The following is an 18,701-nucleotide window of genomic DNA, read 5'->3' as shown; positions in this document are numbered from 1 at the left end:
TATTTTCCAGTTAGTTAGGCTGTGACAGAACAGAGACAGACAGAGACAGAGAGAATAAGCGGTTAGCCGGCCCGGCTGTACATGGGATCCCCAGAGGTCAACGAGCCAACGAGGTCTAGTGTCTGATTTGAATTCGGGCCTGGCTGAGAGGAGGCCCGGCTCCGGGCACAGGACAAGCAGCTGCCTCAGCGAGGTTAGCGGGGGAAAGGGCTGCGCGGGAGGCAGAAATGCTGGGCCTGGGGCGGAGGAAAAAGAGGGAGAGCCCGTGGCCAATCAGGGCCCAGGCTCAAGCTGTGGCTTATTTCCTGGCGGGGATATTCCAGGGCAAAGCTTCCGAGCGTGGGGCTGGTGCCCCCAGACAGCTCCTGTGACTGACAGGAAGGACAGTAAAACGTATCAAATATCCCTCCGAGACGGACTTGTTCACGCAAAAGCAAACCCTCACGTCCTTCTCCCTCGCAAGCACATCTGCCTTCATCTTTAATAGTTTTATACATATGTCCCCCACCGAAGAACGGTTTCAAAATAGATTTCTTTGTGATCCAGCATCAAGAGATGTTTGATTTCAATGCCTTTTTCTACATCTATGTATCTATGGGGTCGCTAAAAATCTCGTGTGTGAAAAAAACGCAAGAAGCTCTGCTCTAGAGCGCCCCCGCTGGCCTTCAAAAGGGACTGCAGGGGGTGTGGCTAGGGAAGCTCCACCAATGACAGAGACCCATACAGGGTTGTGGAAGGACAAGCGGAGTTCCACCAATGATAGAGACCCTTATAGGGTCGTGGATGTATAAGTAGAGGGGCTGGCCGGCACCGCGTGAGTCTGCGAGGGCACTTCCCGGAGCTTAGGGCGGTAGGTGCTGGGCTGGGCTGGGGGCAGCGGTGGGGGGTACTATGCCAACAGCACCCCCGGCCTTGCCTCTGCTCGCATGGGAGGCGATGTGATCCCTTCGGATCTCGCTCAATTGATATTTTTCTCCTCAGAAATTTGCTGAGGAGATCGGAGGCCCCCCAGCTTCCCGCCTCTAGGCCACCGCCATGGAGCCCCTAATCCCTGTCATTACCAAGCTACAAGAGGTCTTCAGTGTGGTGGGCAGGGAGATCATCCAGCTCCCACAGATTGTGATCTTTGGCTCTCAGGTACTGCTTGCTCTCCCTGGGTAGAGGCTGGAGGGGCTGTGGGCCTAGGTCCTCCCTCCCCACCCCCTCAGGCCTAGTTTTTCCTCTCCCCCACACAGTAGGAGGTTCATCTCTCCCTCTCCTTTCCTCCATTGCAGGGCGGGTTGCCTTCAAATTGGCCCCTCCCACCTAGCTTAGATTTCTCTCAGGGGCCCTCCCTATTCCCAAGAGAGGTGGCCGCCATAAGGGCGTGAGAACGGGCTGTAGGGGAAAGTGCGCCACCACCAGGTGGGATGGGATGGAGCTCTTACTGGGCATGCGCAGGGAGGCCGCCATAACCAAAGGAATCCGGGAACTCTGAGGGTGGCAGTACGGGAAAGTGCGCCACCACCAGGTGGGCCTCAGCCACGGGTATGGGATGGAGCTCTTCCTGGGCATGCGCAGGGAGGCCGCCATAACCAAAGGAATCCGGGAACTCTGAGGATGGCAGTAGGGGAAAGTGCGCCACCATCAGGTGGGATGGGATGGAGCTCTTACTGGGCATGCGCAGGGAGGCCGCCATAACCAAAGGAATCCGGGAACTCTGAGGGTGGCAGTAGGGGAAAGTGCGCCACCATCAGGTGGGCCTCAGCCACGGGTATGGGATGGAGCTCTTACTGGGCATGCACAGGGAGGCCGCCATAATCAAAGGAATCCGGGAACTCTGAGGGTGGCCGTAGGGGAAAGTGCGCCTCCCCCAGGGGGGCCTCAGCCAGGGGAGGGGCATTTCTCTGCCAGGCCAGCCGAACCAAGCTTCCTTTCCACGGGAGAAAAGTGAGGCCCAGAGAAAGTTCTCCAGAGTGGCAGAGGGAGAACCCTGACCTCCCGAATGCAGTCCCGTACTCCTCCCACTGTACCCTACTGCAGCCCTGTATTTACCTTGAGATTGGGGAGTCAGGGGTGATGGGTTGGGCTAAGCTCAGAGGGGAAGGAGCCGCGGGAGGCTACTTCCCAGAAGCCCCTGAGCCACCCCTTCGGGCCTGTTGTGATTACAGAGCAGTGGAAAGAGCTCGCTTCTGGAAAGCATTGTGGGCCGGGACTTCCTTCCAAAGGGTTCTGGAATCATGACTCGCAGGCCCCTGATCCTTCAGCTGGTGCACGTAGCCTCCCTGGAGGAGCGTCAGGCAACATCCCCGGAGACATGTGAGGATGGGGAAAGGGGCAGGGGGCGGGTAGGAGAGAAGGGCAGAGCTGGGCCACAGCCACCTGCTGGCTTGGAGACTTGACCCAGCCAGGATGTCCCTCCTGAAGGAGACCTGCACCCGAGCCCTGCAGGCTCCAAGCTTTACAGCTGGAAGACCCCGTACTTATTTTACAGATGAGCTCCAGGCTTTGTAAGTGGCTTCCCCCAGTACAAAGAGGATGCTGCAGAGCAGGGATTTGAACACAGGTCTGGGATTCCCGATGCAGCATCCTTTCTGCTCTTCCCCCAGCAATAGGGGCCTCCACGTGTGCCTTAGGCAGTCAGAGGTGGCGGCCATATAGTGGTATTTTTACCATGAACGCCACAGTGATGCTGTGTCTTGGAGGGGGCATAGAAATGGCTCCGCCCTGGGCAAATGGCCCTTCATCCCATTCTCCTCCCCTTATGAGGTGATTGGTAATGGCAAGGGAGGTGCTGACCGTCCCCTTTCCTCCTGTCCCCACAGATATCCAAGCAGAGGAATGGGCCACTTTCCTGCACAACAAACATAAGGTATCCCAACCCCTCCAGCTCAGCCCATTTGCCAGACTGGATCATTGCTGGCAATCTTCCTCTTCTCCCTTTGCACATCACTGTTTCCTGGCTCACCCACAACCCGTCTGGCTACATGGACTTCCAGGAGTGATGCTGCCCGGGCCCAGTGATGGGGGGTGGGGTTGGAAGGGGGCAGAGGCCATGATCCTTGTTGAGTGACATTAACTGAAAACCTTTACAAATGGATAATTCTTTTTCCTCTCCAGATATTTACAAATTTTCATGAAATCCCAAAGGAAATTTCTAATGAGACAGAGCGGATCACCGGGACTAATAAGGTGAGCACAGGAGGCACAGCCTTCCCTGGTTTGCTCCTACCCTGTCCAAGTGCAGTGGACCTGACCTTGACTCTCCTCCCGCAGGCCATCAGTCTTGCCCCATTGTACATGACGATCTGTTCCTCTAAAGTCCTCAATTTGACTCTGGTTGACTTGCCTGGATTGACCAAGGTATGTTCTCTTGGGGATCTCTTTGGTTCCCATAGGTTTAATGACCCTCTTTTTGCTAATGACTCAAACTCCCATCTCTCCTGCCCTTCAGACTGGATCAGTTCCCAACTCCACCAACACTGCATCAATGTCCCAGTTCTCCCGCATCCCCTCCCACATTCATCATTACCATTTCCTGTCATGTTAGCCAATCTGAGAGGTGTGAAGTGGTATCTCAGGGTTGTCTTAATTTGCCTTTCTCTATTCACTAGTGATTTAGAGCATTTTTGCATATGACTAGAAATGGCTTAAATTTCTTTACGTGAATGTTGTCTACTCATAGCCTTTGATCATTTATCAATTGGGGAATGGCTTGGATCTGAGTAAATTCGACTGGGTTCTCTCTGTATTTGAGCAATGAGGCCTTTATCAGAAATGCCGGCTGTAAGATGGTTTCCCAGCTTGTGCTTCCCTTCTAATCTGGGCTGGGATGAATTTAGGAAGTCTTCCGCATCTCCTCTTCATTCCGGTGGTTTTCCTTTGTGGAAAATCTGTGTCTCCTGCATGCACAGTGTTTAATGTCTGTTTGTTTGCATGTTGTCTTTCCCATGACACTCTGAGTCCTTGAAGACCCTGCCTCTTGCCTCTTTTTGTATTCCTAGCTTAGCATAGTACCTGGCACATAGTAGACACTTACGAAAAGTTCCTTCCTTCCTTTATTCTTTCCTTCCTTCCTTCCTTCCTTCCTTCCTTCCTTCCTTCCTTCCTTCCTTCCTTCCTTCCTTCCTTCCTTCCCATGGTAAGGCCATTGGGGTTAAATGACTTGGCCAAGGTGACACAGCTAGTACAGGTCAAGTATCTGAGACCAGACTGGAACTCAAGCTCTCCTGCGTCCACTGGACCACCTAGCTGGCCCTCCATGTTTGTTGGCTGATTGACTGGGGCAGAGACGACAGAAGCCATGATAGTCTTTTTCTCCTCCCCTTCCTTCTTAGAGTGGCCTTAACAATGCCTTCCCTGCCGGGCATTCAACATTGTTTAATTCCTTTTTCTCTCCCTCCCCCGTCCCCCTGAGAAAGCTCCAGAATGGGAAAATTGTTCTGTCTGAGTCTGGGCTTAGGTACAACCTCTGGTCTTTCCCAGCTGCCCTTGCCCTTGCCCATCCCCTTTGGGTGGTCATGGCTATCCCGGGAGCCTGGGGGGGGGGGTTGCGAGAGCAGCTGGGGCTTTTTTCTGAGCTTTGTCTCCTGCTGCCAGGTTCCCGTGGGGGACCAACCCCCCGACATCGAGATGCTGGTCAGAGACCTGAACCTGTCCTACATCATTAACCCCAGCTGCCTCATCCTGGCTGTCACTGCTGCCAACACAGACATGTCCACTTCAGAATCCTTGAAACTTGCCCGGGAGGTGGATCCTGATGGTACGGGGATGCGGGGAGAGTTTGGGTAGAAATGCAGAGGAGGGTCAGCAGTGCTGGGAGGGAGGCCAGCAGTGCTGGGAGGGAGGCCGGCAGTGCTAGGAGGGAGGCCGGCAGGGCTGGGAGGGAGGCCGGCAGTGCTGGGAGGGAGGCCAGCAGGGCTGGGAGGGAGGCCGCCTGGCTGGACCAGTAACTGCATGGCCTTGACGAAGGCGTTTGGGTTTATTTCCCTTAGAGAATGTGGTGTTGGACCTGGGTGGCTACTTAGGCCTTCTTTCAGCTTTGTGATGGAAGGCCTCACCCTGAGCCGGCAATTTTCCTTTCCCGGCATCAGTATCCTTATTAGGAAAGGACGCCAGGGGAGGAGCCACTGCTTTTCCCCCCGTAGGGCTGTTGACTCCTGTCTTTGGGGCCAAGAACTCTGCTCACGCTCCCCCTCCCTAACATAGCCCTTGACCGCGTCCCTCCCAAGAGCTGGCCTAGCCTGAGAGGGAGCAGGTAACGTGAGGGCCACTTTGCGGTTCCGAGGACGTCCAGTTCTCCCCAGCCAGCTCATGCATGGGACGGAGGGCCCCCTAAAAGCCACCCAATATCCCTACCTTTTCTCTGGACCTTGGGCTATTGGTCTGAAGCCGATCTCGGCTCTTCCCACTTCTTAGGACGCAGAACCTTGGCAGTGATCACTAAGCTGGACCTCATGGATGCTGGGACGGACGCGATGGATGTGCTGACGGGCCGAGTCGTCCCCGTGAAGCTGGGCATTATTGGGGTGGTGAATCGGTGAGTAGAGCCCTCTCAGTCGTCCCCCTTGAGAGGCGCCCGGCAGCAGTGAGGTGGCTGAGGGGAGACCGGAGCCGGGAGAAGGGGACCGAGTGAGACGGAAACCACTGACTCACACACAGATAAGCTTCTGAGGGCTTTGGGGACATTGTGTTGGCGAGTTCACCAATGAGGTGAGTTCCCTTCTTCTCCAAAGTCCAAAGCAGGGGGAGTAATCTCCTCAGTGAGAAGCAGAAGTAAAACCCGTAAGTGACAGAGGCTGGACTGGGAGGAGGCGCAAGGTTTCTCTCACACCAAGAACCCAAGATCTGCAAAAACAGTAGCTGCCCTCAAGCTCCCAATGTGATGAGGGGGATAGCAGTCAAGTAACCCCGGATTTAGGAGATACCCAACAGGGGAGATAGAAGGTGACCTCAGATGGCATTAGCAGGGGCAGCGTGAGGGCTTGAGGTGGTGAGGAGCCCCAGGAACACCCTCCTAACAGCAGGATGCCAGGGGAAGCATAAAGCGGAGGACGTGATGAGATGCAACCTTCCAAGCACAGGTCCTAGTCATTTGCAAGGCACAAAGGGCAAAGATGGAACGGGGAGTGGGGAGCAAGCAGCAAGCCCTCTCCAACTTGGCTAGAGTATAATGTGTGGGAAGGCGAGTGACAGTGCAGGAGGCCTGCAAATGAAAGCTGGAACGTGATTGTGAAGGCCTCTCAATGGCAATCAAATTTGTATTTAACATGAAAGGTAATGGGAACTACTAGAGTTTATCAAGCAGGGGGAAATCCCTTTGGCAACTGTTTAAAGACTAATATGGAAATATGTCTAGAATATTGTACAGGCCTGCTGTCTAGAGGAGAGAGAAGGGAGAAAAACAATTGGCAGCTCAAAATCCTAGAAAAATGAAGATTGAAAACTATCTTTCCATTAACTGGAAAAAGGAGATACTGCTGAAATTTAAATAGTACATAAATGAGAATGGGTTGGAGGGGGGAGAATTGTCACGTTGAGAGCCCTGCTGTATTGTAGGAGTCAGGGAGAGGTGATTGAGGGCCTGGGCTGATGGGGCCCATGAAGGAAGTAAAGGGGATGGATGCAAAAAGTGTCAGGCTCCTAGAATCTTCAGTGTTGATTTGAATGTGGGATCTGAGGAAAGAAAAAGGATATCAATAACAGAGGTTTTGACTTGGATGAGAGTGATAATATCCAGAGCAACTAGAAAGTTTGGAAGGATAGTCTTTTCATGTGATCAATCAAAAAGCTTTTTTAAAACATTTTTTTAATTTTGCCTTCAAATAAATAATAATATTTATTCCTCCACCCCTTTCACTCCTCCAGCCCCTCTCCCACCCTTTGAAAAGGCAAGAAATACCATACCCATCACAAAGTGAAGTCATGAAAAGCTATTTCCATATTAGCCATGTTGTAAAAAACAATGTGCTTCAGTCTGCACTCCCAAGGTCACCAGGTCTGTCCATTTTCAACACGGGTCCTTTGGAATTGTCTTGAATTATTGTCTCGATCAGAGTAGCTAAATCTTTCACAGTTGCGTATTCTTACAATACTGCTGTAATTGAGAACCAAATTCTCCTGGTACTGCTTACTTCATTTTGCATCAGGTCATCCTGCTCATTATTTCTAATAGCACAGTAATGTTCCATCACAATCATATGCCCCCAGTTATTTACTCATTTGTCAGTTGATGGGCATCTCCTCAGTTTCCAGTTCTTTGCCACCACAAAAAAAGCAATACCAAAAATATTTTATACATACAGGTCCCTTTGCTTTTTCTTGGATCTCTTTGGGATCGCTGGGTCAAAGGGTACACACTTATATAACTCTTTGGGTATAACTCCACATTGTTCTCCAGAAAGATCTGACCAATTCACAACTCTACCAGCAATGCCTTAGTGTCCCAATTTTTCCACATTCCCTCCAAAATTTATTATTTCCTTTTCTGTTATGTAAGTCTGGTAGGTGTGAGGTGTACCTCAGAGTGCTTGTAATTTGCCTTTCTCTAGTGAGTAGTAATTTAGAACTTTTTTGTCTACGATTATTGATAGCTTTGATTTCATCTTCTGAAACTGCCTGCTCACATCCTTTGACCATTTATCGACTGAGAAATGGTTCTTCTTTTTATAAATTTGATTTAGTTCCTATCTGAAAAATGATGCCTTTATCAGGGAAGTGCTGTAAAATTTCCCCTCAGTTTCCTTCTTCATTTTTGAGCAGCCCACCTTTTTGTCTTAGAGGAATGTTTCATTGATTTATGGTGTCCATCTGTACATTGAGAATATTGATAGTGAAACAGGGATGGGAGACCCCCCCCCCGACCTCCAAGAAGGAAGAGAGTACCATCCCTAATTGTACAAGAACCGGCAAAGGTGGAGAGTATATCTCTTAGAGCTAGCTTCAGAACTTAAAAATAACACCAGATGTCTCGGTATTTCCCTAGGAGCTGAAGACATGGTGGACAACAATTTTTCCCATTAATTATACCTTAAAACTAACTCAGAGGGAAGCTAAACTCCCGTGCCTAAGAAACGTTCATTGTTTCATTCCACCTGCAAAGTTAAAGATAATGGACCAAACTTCTTGGTGTCCACTTGTATCCCTCTCTTAAGAATAATGATTAGTAGAACCGCCTTTCTAAACTTCATTCATTCCAGATTAGCTGACTCTGAACTAAGAGCAGAAACACAAAAACATGATTTAGGCAGATATAGGACAAAATGAGTTAACTGAAAGTAGGATTACTAAGCAGGTGATGCAGAATTAATTGAATTTCTTCAGATTTTATGTTGGAGTTGGGTTCCGCTTACCTGTGGGGTGTTAGAGGATGTTACTATTCTAAGCAGGCTTCATGCTGTTGTGTCCTGCTGGGTTCACAGCTAGTGGGGGAGCCTGTAAGGCTTCTGTACTTCCAAGGAGTCATGACCCAGGAGAGGTCAAGTCTGCTCCCCCAATCTGTGCTTGGTCCTTACCGACGTTGGCCCCTACTCTCTTGCAGGCACAGCTTCTCTCCTCCCTGAACCTCTGACTCGTACTTAGGCAGGGCCCTATCTTCTTGTGACGGACTGCAAGCACTCTTCTCTGCTCTAAATTCAAATGTGAAAGTGCAGAGTTGGCCATGGAGCTGCCAAAGGGCACCCAGTCCTGTGCCCAATGTTAGCACAGGCATGCTCTCGGATCTCTTTCTCACCAGGTGTCAGTCCCTCTACAATCTATAGGCAGTGAGGGCTCCTGATTCTACTGCCATTGTTGTTCTGCCAGCCCCACCCCAGGGTCGACCTCTTTCTGTCTTTGTATATTATTCTAGGTTAGAAAATGATCTCACAGGCTTTGGGTTGGTTCTGCCACTGTAGAAGTCTATTTGACACATTACTTTAAAGTTGTTTAGAGGGGAATGTTGGGAGAGTTCAGCTCAAATGCTCCAGCTACTCTGCTATCTTGACTCTGGCCCCTTTAATAATTATTAAAAATCTCCTTCCAGTGCTGGAGTTGTAACCACAAAAAAACAGTTCCGACTCTTTATGGTGTCATCTTCTAACCAGGAACCAGTGCACCAATGCCTGTCTACAAAATAAACACAAAAAGAATAAATTTAGAACATTTAAATACATACTAATTTGGGTGACTTTTGGTTTAGCAGAGCCAAGTTCAACCCAAAACACAGTCCACCACAATGTGTCCCCCATGTGTATAAAGAGATTTTCATCGGGCTTCAAAGGAAAAATTGGAATTTCGCTTGTGGACTTGCTGAGTCTGAAATGTCTCTGGTTCACACCAGCTTGGAATGTTTTTTAGGCAATGAAGGACCGAAGTTCAGGGGACTGAGACCCCATATGTTGATCTGGAAGTCATCTCCTTAGAGCTGATGGTTAAATACATGGGAGAACACCCCAAGAAAGAATGGATAGAAGGCTGATAGAAGCCTATTTTTTAAGTTTTCTTAATTTTTCTTGGTTGATGTTGGGTTTTTGACTAGTTTTCTTTCACATGATTAATAGAAAAATATTCATATGAGTGCACAATTATAACCTGTAGCAAATTGCTTGTCTTTTCAATTGGGGGAGAGAGAAGGAAGAGATTTGGATCTCAGGATTTTAAAAAGAGAATATTCAAAGTTTTTGACATGTAACTGATCATTTTACATGCCATTTTTACATGCAATTGGAAAATAATTTAATATCTTCAAATTGTGGATTCTAACACTTTGCATAGAACTCTACACCTAGTATATATTTTCTGAACATTTGTTGATCCATCAAATTTGCAAAGAAACAATATTGAACAAAGGTTTTACTTGCCTATATCAAAGGAATGTGAACTCCTGGAGGACATGAACTTTTTTCATTTTTGCCTTTGAGTTCCCTAACACAGTGTCTCTAGAAGTCATTTTTATGCTTTGAATGAAATTAATTTGAATCAGGCTCTGTTCATATATTACAGAAAGTTGTCTCCTTTATGAAAATTGAATTTTGACTCTAAATGTCAATTATGTTATTTTTACAATAATTAGCTCTCTATTATGTTGTTTAACTGGGACGTCCAAAAAAAGAAAGAAAGAAAAGAAATGCACAAGTTGAGGAGATCACTGAGGAAGTCTTTGAGGACTTCTCAATCATTGGGGATGAGATAAAGATGAGGAGCCAGCAAGGGAGACTGAATGCGTGGTCAGACAGGTAGGGAGGTCACCAGAGAGGGGAGAGAATATTCAGAAGAGGCTGGTCAAATGCAGCAGAAGGCAGTGGTTGAGAAAGTGACAGCTTCTTGCTGACTGTCCAAGAGCATTTGGTTTAATAAAGCCAAGCGTAACCCAAAAAACAGTCTACCACCAGTGGGTCTCCTGTGTGTACAAAGAGATTATCCATGAGGCAGTGAGAAAGGGAAACAGAATTTGTTGAAAACTGAGAGCAAGCAAGGTCTTATGCACTACTCTTCCTCCTACTTTGCCTGAGGAGCATTTCTTTTTATTAATATAACATTTTATTTACAGTACATATACATGGATAATTTTTTTACGACATGATCTCTTGCACTCACTTCTGTTCCGACTCTACCCTTCCCTCCCTCCACCCCCTCCTCGAGATGGCAAACAGTCCTATACATGTTAAATATGGCAAAGTATATCCTAGATATAATATATGTGTCCAGAACCGAACAGCTCTCTTGTTGCACAGGGAGAATTGGATTCAGAAGGTAAAAATAACCTGGGAAGAAAAACAAAAATGCAAGTAGTCCACATTCATTTCCCAGTGTTCTTTCTCTGGGTGTAGCTGATTCTGTCCATCCTTGATCAACTGGAACTGAATTAGATCTTCTCTTTATCAAAGAAATCCTCTTCCAACAGAAAACATCCTCATACAGTATCGTTATTGAAGTATATAATGATCTCCTGGTTCTGTTCATTTCACTCAGCATCATTTCATGTAAGTCTCTCCAAGCCTCTCTGAAATCATCCTGCTGGTCATTTTGTGTGTGTGTGTGTGTGTTTGTACCTTTTTACTTTTTAAAAATTTTTTTAAAATAACTTTTTACTGAAAGAATCCATGTGAGGGTAATTTTTTACAACATTATCCCTTGCACTCACTTTTGTTCTGATTTTTCTCCTCCCTCCCTCCACCTCCTCCCCCTGATGGAAAGCAGTCCTATACATGTTATATATATCACAGTATATCTTAGATACAGAAGGTAGAAATAACCTGGGAAGAAAAACAAAAATGCAAACAGTTTACATTCATTTCCCAGTGTTCTTTCTTTGGGTGTAGCTGCTTCTGTCCATCCCTGATCAATTGGAGTTAGATTTTCTCTTTGTCAAAGAAATCCGCTTGCATCTGAATGCATCCTCATAACAGTATCGTTGTTGAAATGTTTAATGAGCTCCTGGTTCTGTTCATTTCACTCAGCATCAGTTCATGTCTCTCCAGGCCTCTCTGTATTCATCCTGCTGGTCATTTCTTACACAACAATAATATTCCATAACATTCATATACCACAATTTACCACCATTCTCCAATTGATGGGCATCCATTCAATTTCCAGTTTCTAGCCACTACAAACAGGGCTGCTACAAACATTTTGGCACATACATGTCCCTTTACCTTCTGTAGTATCTCTTTGGGGTATAAGCCCAAGTAGTAACACTGCTGGATCAAAGGGTATACACAGTTTGATAACTTTTTGGGCATAATTCCAGATTGCTCTCCAGAATGGTTGGATTCATTCGCAACTCCACCAACCATATCCCAGTTTTCCCACATCCCCTCCAACATTCATCATTATCTTTTCCTGTCATCTTAGCCAATCTGACAAGTGTGTAGTGGTATCTCAGAGTTGTCTTAATTTGCATTTCTCTGATTAATAATGACTTGGAGCATCTTTTCATATGACCAGAAATAGTTTCAATTTCTTCGTCTGAAAGTTGTCTGTTCATATCTTTTGACCATTTATCAATTGGAGAATGGCTTGGTTTCTTATAAATTAGAGTCATTTCTCTATACATTTTGGAGATGAGGCCTTTATCAGAACCTTTGACTGTAAAAATGCTTTCCCAGTTTGTTGTAAAATGGGATTCCTTTACAAATTCATTAATAGCTCCAGGAAAAAGTATATTTTTAATGAAGCAAGTGTTGTATAGACACAGTAAGCTGTTATTTCCACACTTCCTCCTATTCCTCAGAATCTCGTTTCCATACTCTATTACTGACCTGCATGATCTGAGACTGAAACTTGATCCTTTTCACAGGAACCAACAAGATCTCCACACCCACAAAAGCATCAGTGAGGTTCTGTGTGATGAGCAGGTCTTCTTGCAGAAGAAATACCCGTCCCTGGCCAGCCAGAATGGAACACCCTTTCTTGCCAAGACACTGAACAGGTGCCGTGAGGGCTGGTTGGGGCAGGCCGGGGGTAGAGCTGAAGAGTTCCCAGGAGTCACTTGGGCTTGGTCCTTGTGCTCCGTGCCTTAGGCTTTTCATGCACCACATCCGAGACTGCCTGCCTGAACTAAAGACCCGTGTGAATGTGCTGACAGCCCAGTACCAGTCAATGCTGCAAAGCTATGGGCAGCCTGTTCAAGACCAGAACGCCACTCTGCTGCAGATCATCACCAAGTTTGCCACCGAATACTGCAACACCATTGAAGGAACAGCAAAGAACATCGAGACCTCAGAACTGTGAGTTTCGGGAAGGTTCGGTTTGGGGGAGGGAGCAGAAGATACAAATCGAGAAGGGCCGCTGGGACCGGGAATTGTTAGGATGTTAGGAAAGAGCTTGGGCCAGTTATTTGGAAGTTGGGCAGCGGCTTTGGATAACATAAAGCGGTTGTGATTTACCTCCAGACTTCCCAGAAAACCCCGAGATGATGAAGTTGGCCATGGGAAATGACTGAACCCAAAAAACTCCATGGTGGGGGAGAGTTTTTGGGAGGGTTGAATTTGGGATGTGAGACCCCTCTCCCCCAGTGCTTCTGGTCTGAGAAGGCTGCTGGGCCACTCTTCCCTCCAAAGTCTGGGGGTCATTCTCCAAAAAGCCCAAATAGCAATTGATAGGTCACCAAGGACTTGATTATTAAGGGTTTCCTGGGTGCCAGGCACAGTGCTACAGCCTTAGTAAACACAGAAACCAAAAAAACAGGCCAGCTCAAAGGGCTGCAGTTCTGATTGGGGAGGGGAGGGACGAGCCTAGACCTGATCAGGCAGCTACCAGGTGTAGGAGAGGAGACGTGAGGTACGCTGAAGAGCAAGGCCTAACTTAGCAGCTGTGACGTGGGAGCATGGGGGCCCAGCTGGAAGGAAGCTCGGGAAACTTCAGGCACGAGCCTCTCTCTCATCTTGTGTGAATGTGACTTGACGCTTGTAGTTCAGCTGTGAGCGCTGTCTGCGATTGTCTGGCCCGCAGCACACCAGTGCCGTCCGTGGGCTCCTCTTGGCAAAATGAGCGAGGGGTTGGACATTTCCTTCTCCAGGGGATTAAGACCAAGTGGGTGAAATCACGCTCAGGGTCCCACAGCCAGTAAGGGTCTGAGGCCAGATTTGAACTCGGGACTTGCTGACTCCAGGCCCAGCTCTCTATCCACTGCAGCACCCCTTCGCTGCTTCCTGATGCTTCATGGAGCCCGGGAAATGGGAAGAGCTGGAAGATGGGAAATGGAAAGAGCTGGAAGATGGGAAAGGGGAAGAGCTGGAAAAGGTCCTTAAAGAGGACCTAGGCACTTTGTTTTTGGGAAATAAGGAAACTAAGGCCCCAGCAAGGCAAATGGCTTGCTGGAGAAACTTCACACGGAGTGGTTTGTCCAAGTAGGAGAAGGCCCAGAATCTTGACCAGCCATCCCTTGTCTGTGCTTTTATCTGTTTCTCCAGTGCTCTTTCTGTTTCTGTGTCTGCCTTTGGCCTGAGGCAAGGGATAGGGGAGGCTGAGGGTTGGGAAGGGCCCTGGGCCCGGGGCCTCCCTGATGCTTCCTTCTCATCCCCCCAGCTGTGGGGGTGCTCGCATATGCTACATCTTTCACGAGACCTTCTGCCGGACTCTAGAATCCATCGATCCCCTGGCTGGACTCACCATCCTGGACATCTTGACCGCCATCCGAAATGCCACGGTAGCAGATCCCCCCTTCACAGCCTCGCTCCCCATTCCCACCCATCCCTCCCCGATTTGGTGTTGCTTCTGATGATCTGTCTCACCTTTTGGGGAAAACATCCCTCGATCAGCAGGCTGTGGTCAGCCAAAGGAACCGAGGCCCAGTTCTGGGAAGACGTTTGTCTGAGGTTACACAGCTGGTCGGTGGCTGCGCAGGGTTTAGAACCCAAGTCCTGCTGCCCATTGGCAGCAGCTGTCTTACTCTGGCCAGACCCTCTCTGGGGCCTCTTCTCTGAGAAGAACCTTGCCTGCTTGCACTGAATTATTTTGAGAGGCTTTTCTGGGGAGCAGGCCTTGGGCCTTTGGGGGAGAGGGCCGAGGCGGGGAATTCTTGGAAACAGGCAGGAGGAGAATGTCAGCCTGAGGATCAGGACCCCTCTGGGGCTGTGAATCAGCTGCTGTGAACCATCCACCCCTGGTCGGCTCCAAGCAGGGCAGGCACTGTGGTAGGCCCGGGGAGAACGGACAAGCGACCCCGTTGGCGAGGACGCCAGGCAGGAATGAGGCTGCTTTCTGCCTTGGGTCCCTAACACGGCTCCAAAGCAGCTCAGAAAGAGGGCTCCACCACCGAGCCAAGACAAGGCCGGCTCGGGGAGTCTGTGCCGCGGCTCACCCAGAGAAGTTCCCATTCAAGTCGTCGTCTTTGTATCATGTCTGTGGCCGTGGCCTTCACTCTGGAGTTGCAGGCAGAACAACCCTGATAGAAGTGATCCCATTCATAGAAGGCTAGGACCCTGGCAGAGCATTAGTCGGGGGCAGGGGAGGGCAAGGGGACCAGCTGGCTAGAAAGTTAAGTTTCAGGGGAGTGGGAGGAACCGTTTCCCATGAGACAAGAGGTGGTGCTCATTGAAAGCCCTTCGCCTGGAGCCTTGGCCTTCAAGCTGAGGGGGAGCCCGGGAAGGGCAGGAGTCAAGCTGAGCCCCTAGTCTGGTTGTGCTGAACCCCACCCCCCGAACCCCACCTCCCCCCGAAGCATTTTAGGATGTTGGAATCAGAAGCTGAAAAGGAGAAGCTAAAGCCCCAGTATCCTGCCCGCCCTCTTCCCATCTTGTTCACTCACTGCTCTCCCTGGCAGAGAATGGGCCTGGGGAGCTCCCGCTCCAAGGTTGGCAGGGCCACGCCGGGGTTCCCCAGCTTCCTCCAGACCCAGGGGTCCTGAAGCTGAGCCTCCCGGGCTGCTTTCCCCACCCAGGGCCCTCGGCCAGCGCTCTTCATCCCAGAGGTCTCCTTTGAGCTGCTAGTGAAGAGACAGATTAAGAGGCTGGAGGAGCCTAGCCTTCGCTGCGTGGAGCTGGTGCACGAGGAGCTTCAGAGGGTCATCCAGCACTGTTCCACTTATAATACCAAGGTGCGGCCAGGGTGACCCTGTCCTGGATTATTTGCCGTCTAAGGCAGGGCGTGCAGGGAAGGGAGAATAAGCTGAACTCAAGGTTTTGCAGCGGGGAATGTCGAGAACTCTCTGCATGTGCTTTGAAAAGGAAAAGGAATTATTAAATTTAAAGAAACTGGCCGGGTGAGGGGACAGAGGAGAGAGAAGGGGAGGGGTCCAGAGCAGGAGCCAGTCCTCTGACTCTGCTTGGAGAAGGGGGTGGGGCCTCGGGCTGGGGTGGGAGGGAGGGAGGAAGCAGCCTGGCTCCCAGAGCCTGAGTCTGATGAGCTTGGCCCTTCTCAGGAGCTGCTGCGCTTTCCCAAGCTACATGAGGCCATCGTGGAGGTCGTGACCGGGCTCCTGAGAAAGAGGTTACCCATAACCAATGAAATGGTAATAACCGAGGCGGCGTTCTGGGAAACAACGGCCCTCGGGGAAAATGACGCCCACTTGGGCCCGGGGTCCAGAGGAAATGCTGAGCCAAAATCCTCCGGTCTGCCCAACCTGCTAATACCCTGGACGAGTGGTTGGCGGCAAAGCTAGCAGCCGGTTTAAAGGTTTCCCAGGGGAAGGAAGGGGAAGGGAGAAAGCAGGGACAGGGCCGGGCAGAGGCTGGTGTAGCTCTTTAGCTAGGAGTGGAAGGGACAAAAAGCCGGCCGAGCCTCTGCCAGGATCATTTCCAGGGCGAGCCCCACTGATCCTGGCGGATAGGCTGTGCCCGGCAAATGGTTGAGTGAACAAATACCCAGGAGACCGTGCTCCTCCTGGCTAAGCCTCTGGTCTCAGACCCCCCAGCAGGAGGGCGGGTCCTTAGGGGGAGGAGGCCAAACAGGACGAGGACGGGATCGTGTTCGGTCCAGAGAGAAAGGGATGAGAGCATGACGGAGGAGTCGTCGGGGAACCCAAACATCACCGATTTGACTGCGGCTGCCCCTGGCCCAGCCACTCGACGTGGCTCCCGCCTCTGTTCCCCCGACCCAACGAGCCAGTAGAAAGGGGAGGGGGGAACGAGTGAGACGGGACAGCTCCTGCGACCTCATTGCCTTCTCTTGTAGGTTCACAACCTCATGGCAATTGAGTTAGCCTACATCAACACCAAGCACCCAGATTTGGCCGACATGACTTTTGTCTCTTCGTCCATCAGCGGCAACAAGGTACTTGGGGGAGGTCGCCCGGCAAGCCCTCATCTGGTCCCTGGACTGAGTCCCCGGTAGTCGCCCTTCCCGCCGTCCCGGTGACACGGGTGCCAGTGACGATGCAGAGCGGCCTTGTGGCGGGCCAGGCCGAGGGCTGAAGTTGAAGTCAGAGGATCTGAGTTCAGCTGCGGCCTCTGGCCCTGTTTCCTCCTCTCAGATGAGGGGAATTGAGCCCCGTGCTCCTCTAAGGAAGGGCACTCCCAGGCTTCAAACCCTGGGAGCCTCTGAAGAGGGGCCGGGCCCAAAGGGCAACCGGGAGGGGGAGGTCTTCCCGCTGCACTGGCTCAGCTCGGTCTGGTCGAGGCTTGGCCACGGGATCCCCGTACTTGGATACGCTGAGGAAGCTCCCGACTCCCTCCCTGGGTCGCCCCTTTGCTGGGCATATGAGGTTTTTCTGACATCCCCCTTCTGAGACCCAGCTGCTCGGCCTTCGTGTAAATTATGGTGTGCCCATGCTTTCATGTAGAGACAAACTCAAAGCGGAGCCATTGCTCAGGTTGAAGAACGGGTCAGGGAAGGAAGAGGGATGGTACAATGCATGATGGGAACGCTGTGGATACATGAAGGTCATTGAAGGGGGTGCCAACTTCTGCTTGGGCTAGAACGGAGGCCACTTTTTGCAGCCTCTAAAATCCCTTCTGCCCAATGGTCCCAGAAGCACATTCTCCCTCTCTGACGGGTTATTCTGCCTTGCACAATGAGAGACAATGCTGGTTTGTGACCCCTCAGGAGAGAGTTGGTAGCTCAAGGTTTCCCTTCTTTCGGGGACGTGAGGGGGCATCTTTCACGTCCCCGTCCCACCCTCTGTTTTAGAACTTCCACCAGGCTGTGAAAGTAAGGTTTCTCCACGCGCCTCGCTCCGACACGCTGCCCACCTCGGGGACGGGCACGAATAGGGAATATCACCACATCCTGTCCTTTTCCCTCCCCTTCATCCTGGCCAGAGTGACGCCTACCAGGCAAACGGTGCTAGACGCTGGAAGAGCGACGGGGTCGGGGATGACCCTGTTCCCAAGGAGAGGGAGAGCATCAGATCCCCGCCCCAGTCACGTGTCTCCCCTGTCCCCAGCCGGATACGTGCCATCAACTTCCTCGATGTGGTGAGTGGCGTTTGTCTTCAGCGGGGATGGCGGCTTCGCTTCGGGGACTGGAAAGTTCTGTCTGGGCTTGAAAGTAACTTCTACCACACGTGACTGCATAAGTCGGGGCCTTAAACTAAGCGACTGCTGAGACCTAGGTCACTGGCTTCCATTTGTGCAGTTGTTCCTCAGTAAAGCTGGACTGCCTCACACAGGACCCCAAGACAGTAGCTCCCAGATCAAGCAGAGGCTTTTGCTTCCTAACTGTTGCGAAAGTCTTGGCCCCAAAGACTCCAGCCCCCTGACTTTGGGTCCCTACTCTTTGCCTCTGATCTCCTTACTCTGCTCAGCTTTCCTTGCAGTTGCCTCTGGTAGCCAGAAGCAGAGCCTCTGCTCTTGGGCTTGCAGAGCCTATGTACTGTTTGGGGGCTGCCCGCCAAGTGCCTGCTTCCTTTCAGGAGGGGGAGCCCCACCGGGGGATGGGACTCCTGACTTGGAGGTCTGGGGGCCAGTTCAGCTTCCTGGCTCATCCCCTTCCGTGGGTCTCTTACTCATTGCTCACATTGACCCAGGGAGCCATCTGCCCGCATCCCGGAAAGCGTCGTTGCCGGGATCAAAAGCCCACATGCAATGCATCGGCCTTACTAATACGCTGACTGAATGACCCAGGAGGCAATCCCCATCTAGCCCTCCCCAGCACAGACCCCATGCTCGGTCGGTACAAGAGGCTGCTTGTACGTTTTAACGAGACATTCCTAACCCTGACCAGGGAGAGAGATTTGTTGGTAGAGAAAGCAAAAGCGGCCAGTGCTGAGCTTCTCGGGCCCCCGCAAGCTCTCTCCCCCAGGCTCTGACGGACGTGAATCTGCCCGACTACAGGGCCCACCTTTCCAAAGGACTTACGGACGA

General features: G+C 50.6%; 1 protein-coding gene across 1 annotated transcript; it reads left to right on the top strand.

The window, feature by feature from the left end:
- The first annotated feature begins 997 nt into the window (after positions 1-997).
- LOC127542339 (dynamin-1-like protein) lies at positions 998-16,731 on the top strand. The gene is made up of 12 exons (XM_051967827.1): positions 998-1,137; positions 2,151-2,298; positions 2,805-2,851; positions 3,256-3,342; positions 4,579-4,741; positions 5,398-5,518; positions 12,257-12,388; positions 12,480-12,686; positions 13,987-14,107; positions 15,341-15,496; positions 15,821-15,910; positions 16,573-16,731. Exons 1-12 carry the CDS (start codon positions 1,036-1,038, stop codon positions 16,729-16,731), a joined length of 1,533 nt encoding a protein of 510 aa, XP_051823787.1. The 5' UTR covers positions 998-1,035.
- Positions 16,732-18,701: the final 1,970 nt, after the last annotated feature.

The sequence above is a fragment of the Antechinus flavipes genome, chromosome X, assembly GCF_016432865.1.
Source record: "Antechinus flavipes isolate AdamAnt ecotype Samford, QLD, Australia chromosome X, AdamAnt_v2, whole genome shotgun sequence".
In the NCBI taxonomy this organism is placed as follows: Eukaryota; Metazoa; Chordata; class Mammalia; order Dasyuromorphia; family Dasyuridae; genus Antechinus; species Antechinus flavipes.
The sequence above is the reverse complement of the archived record's forward strand: the minus strand, read 5'-3'. Positions and strand labels throughout refer to the sequence as shown.

Coding starts and splice junctions, on each gene's coding strand:
- LOC127542339 (XM_051967827.1), top strand. CDS start 1,036: ATGGAGCCCCTAATCCCTGTCATTACCAAGCTACAAGAGGTCTTCAGT. Junction 1,138..2,150: donor TTGTGATCTTTGGCTCTCAG/GTACTGCTTGCT, acceptor TTGTGATTACAG/AGCAGTGGAAAGAGCTCGCT. Junction 2,852..3,255: donor TCCTGCACAACAAACATAAG/GTATCCCAACCC, acceptor CTCCTCCCGCAG/GCCATCAGTCTTGCCCCATT.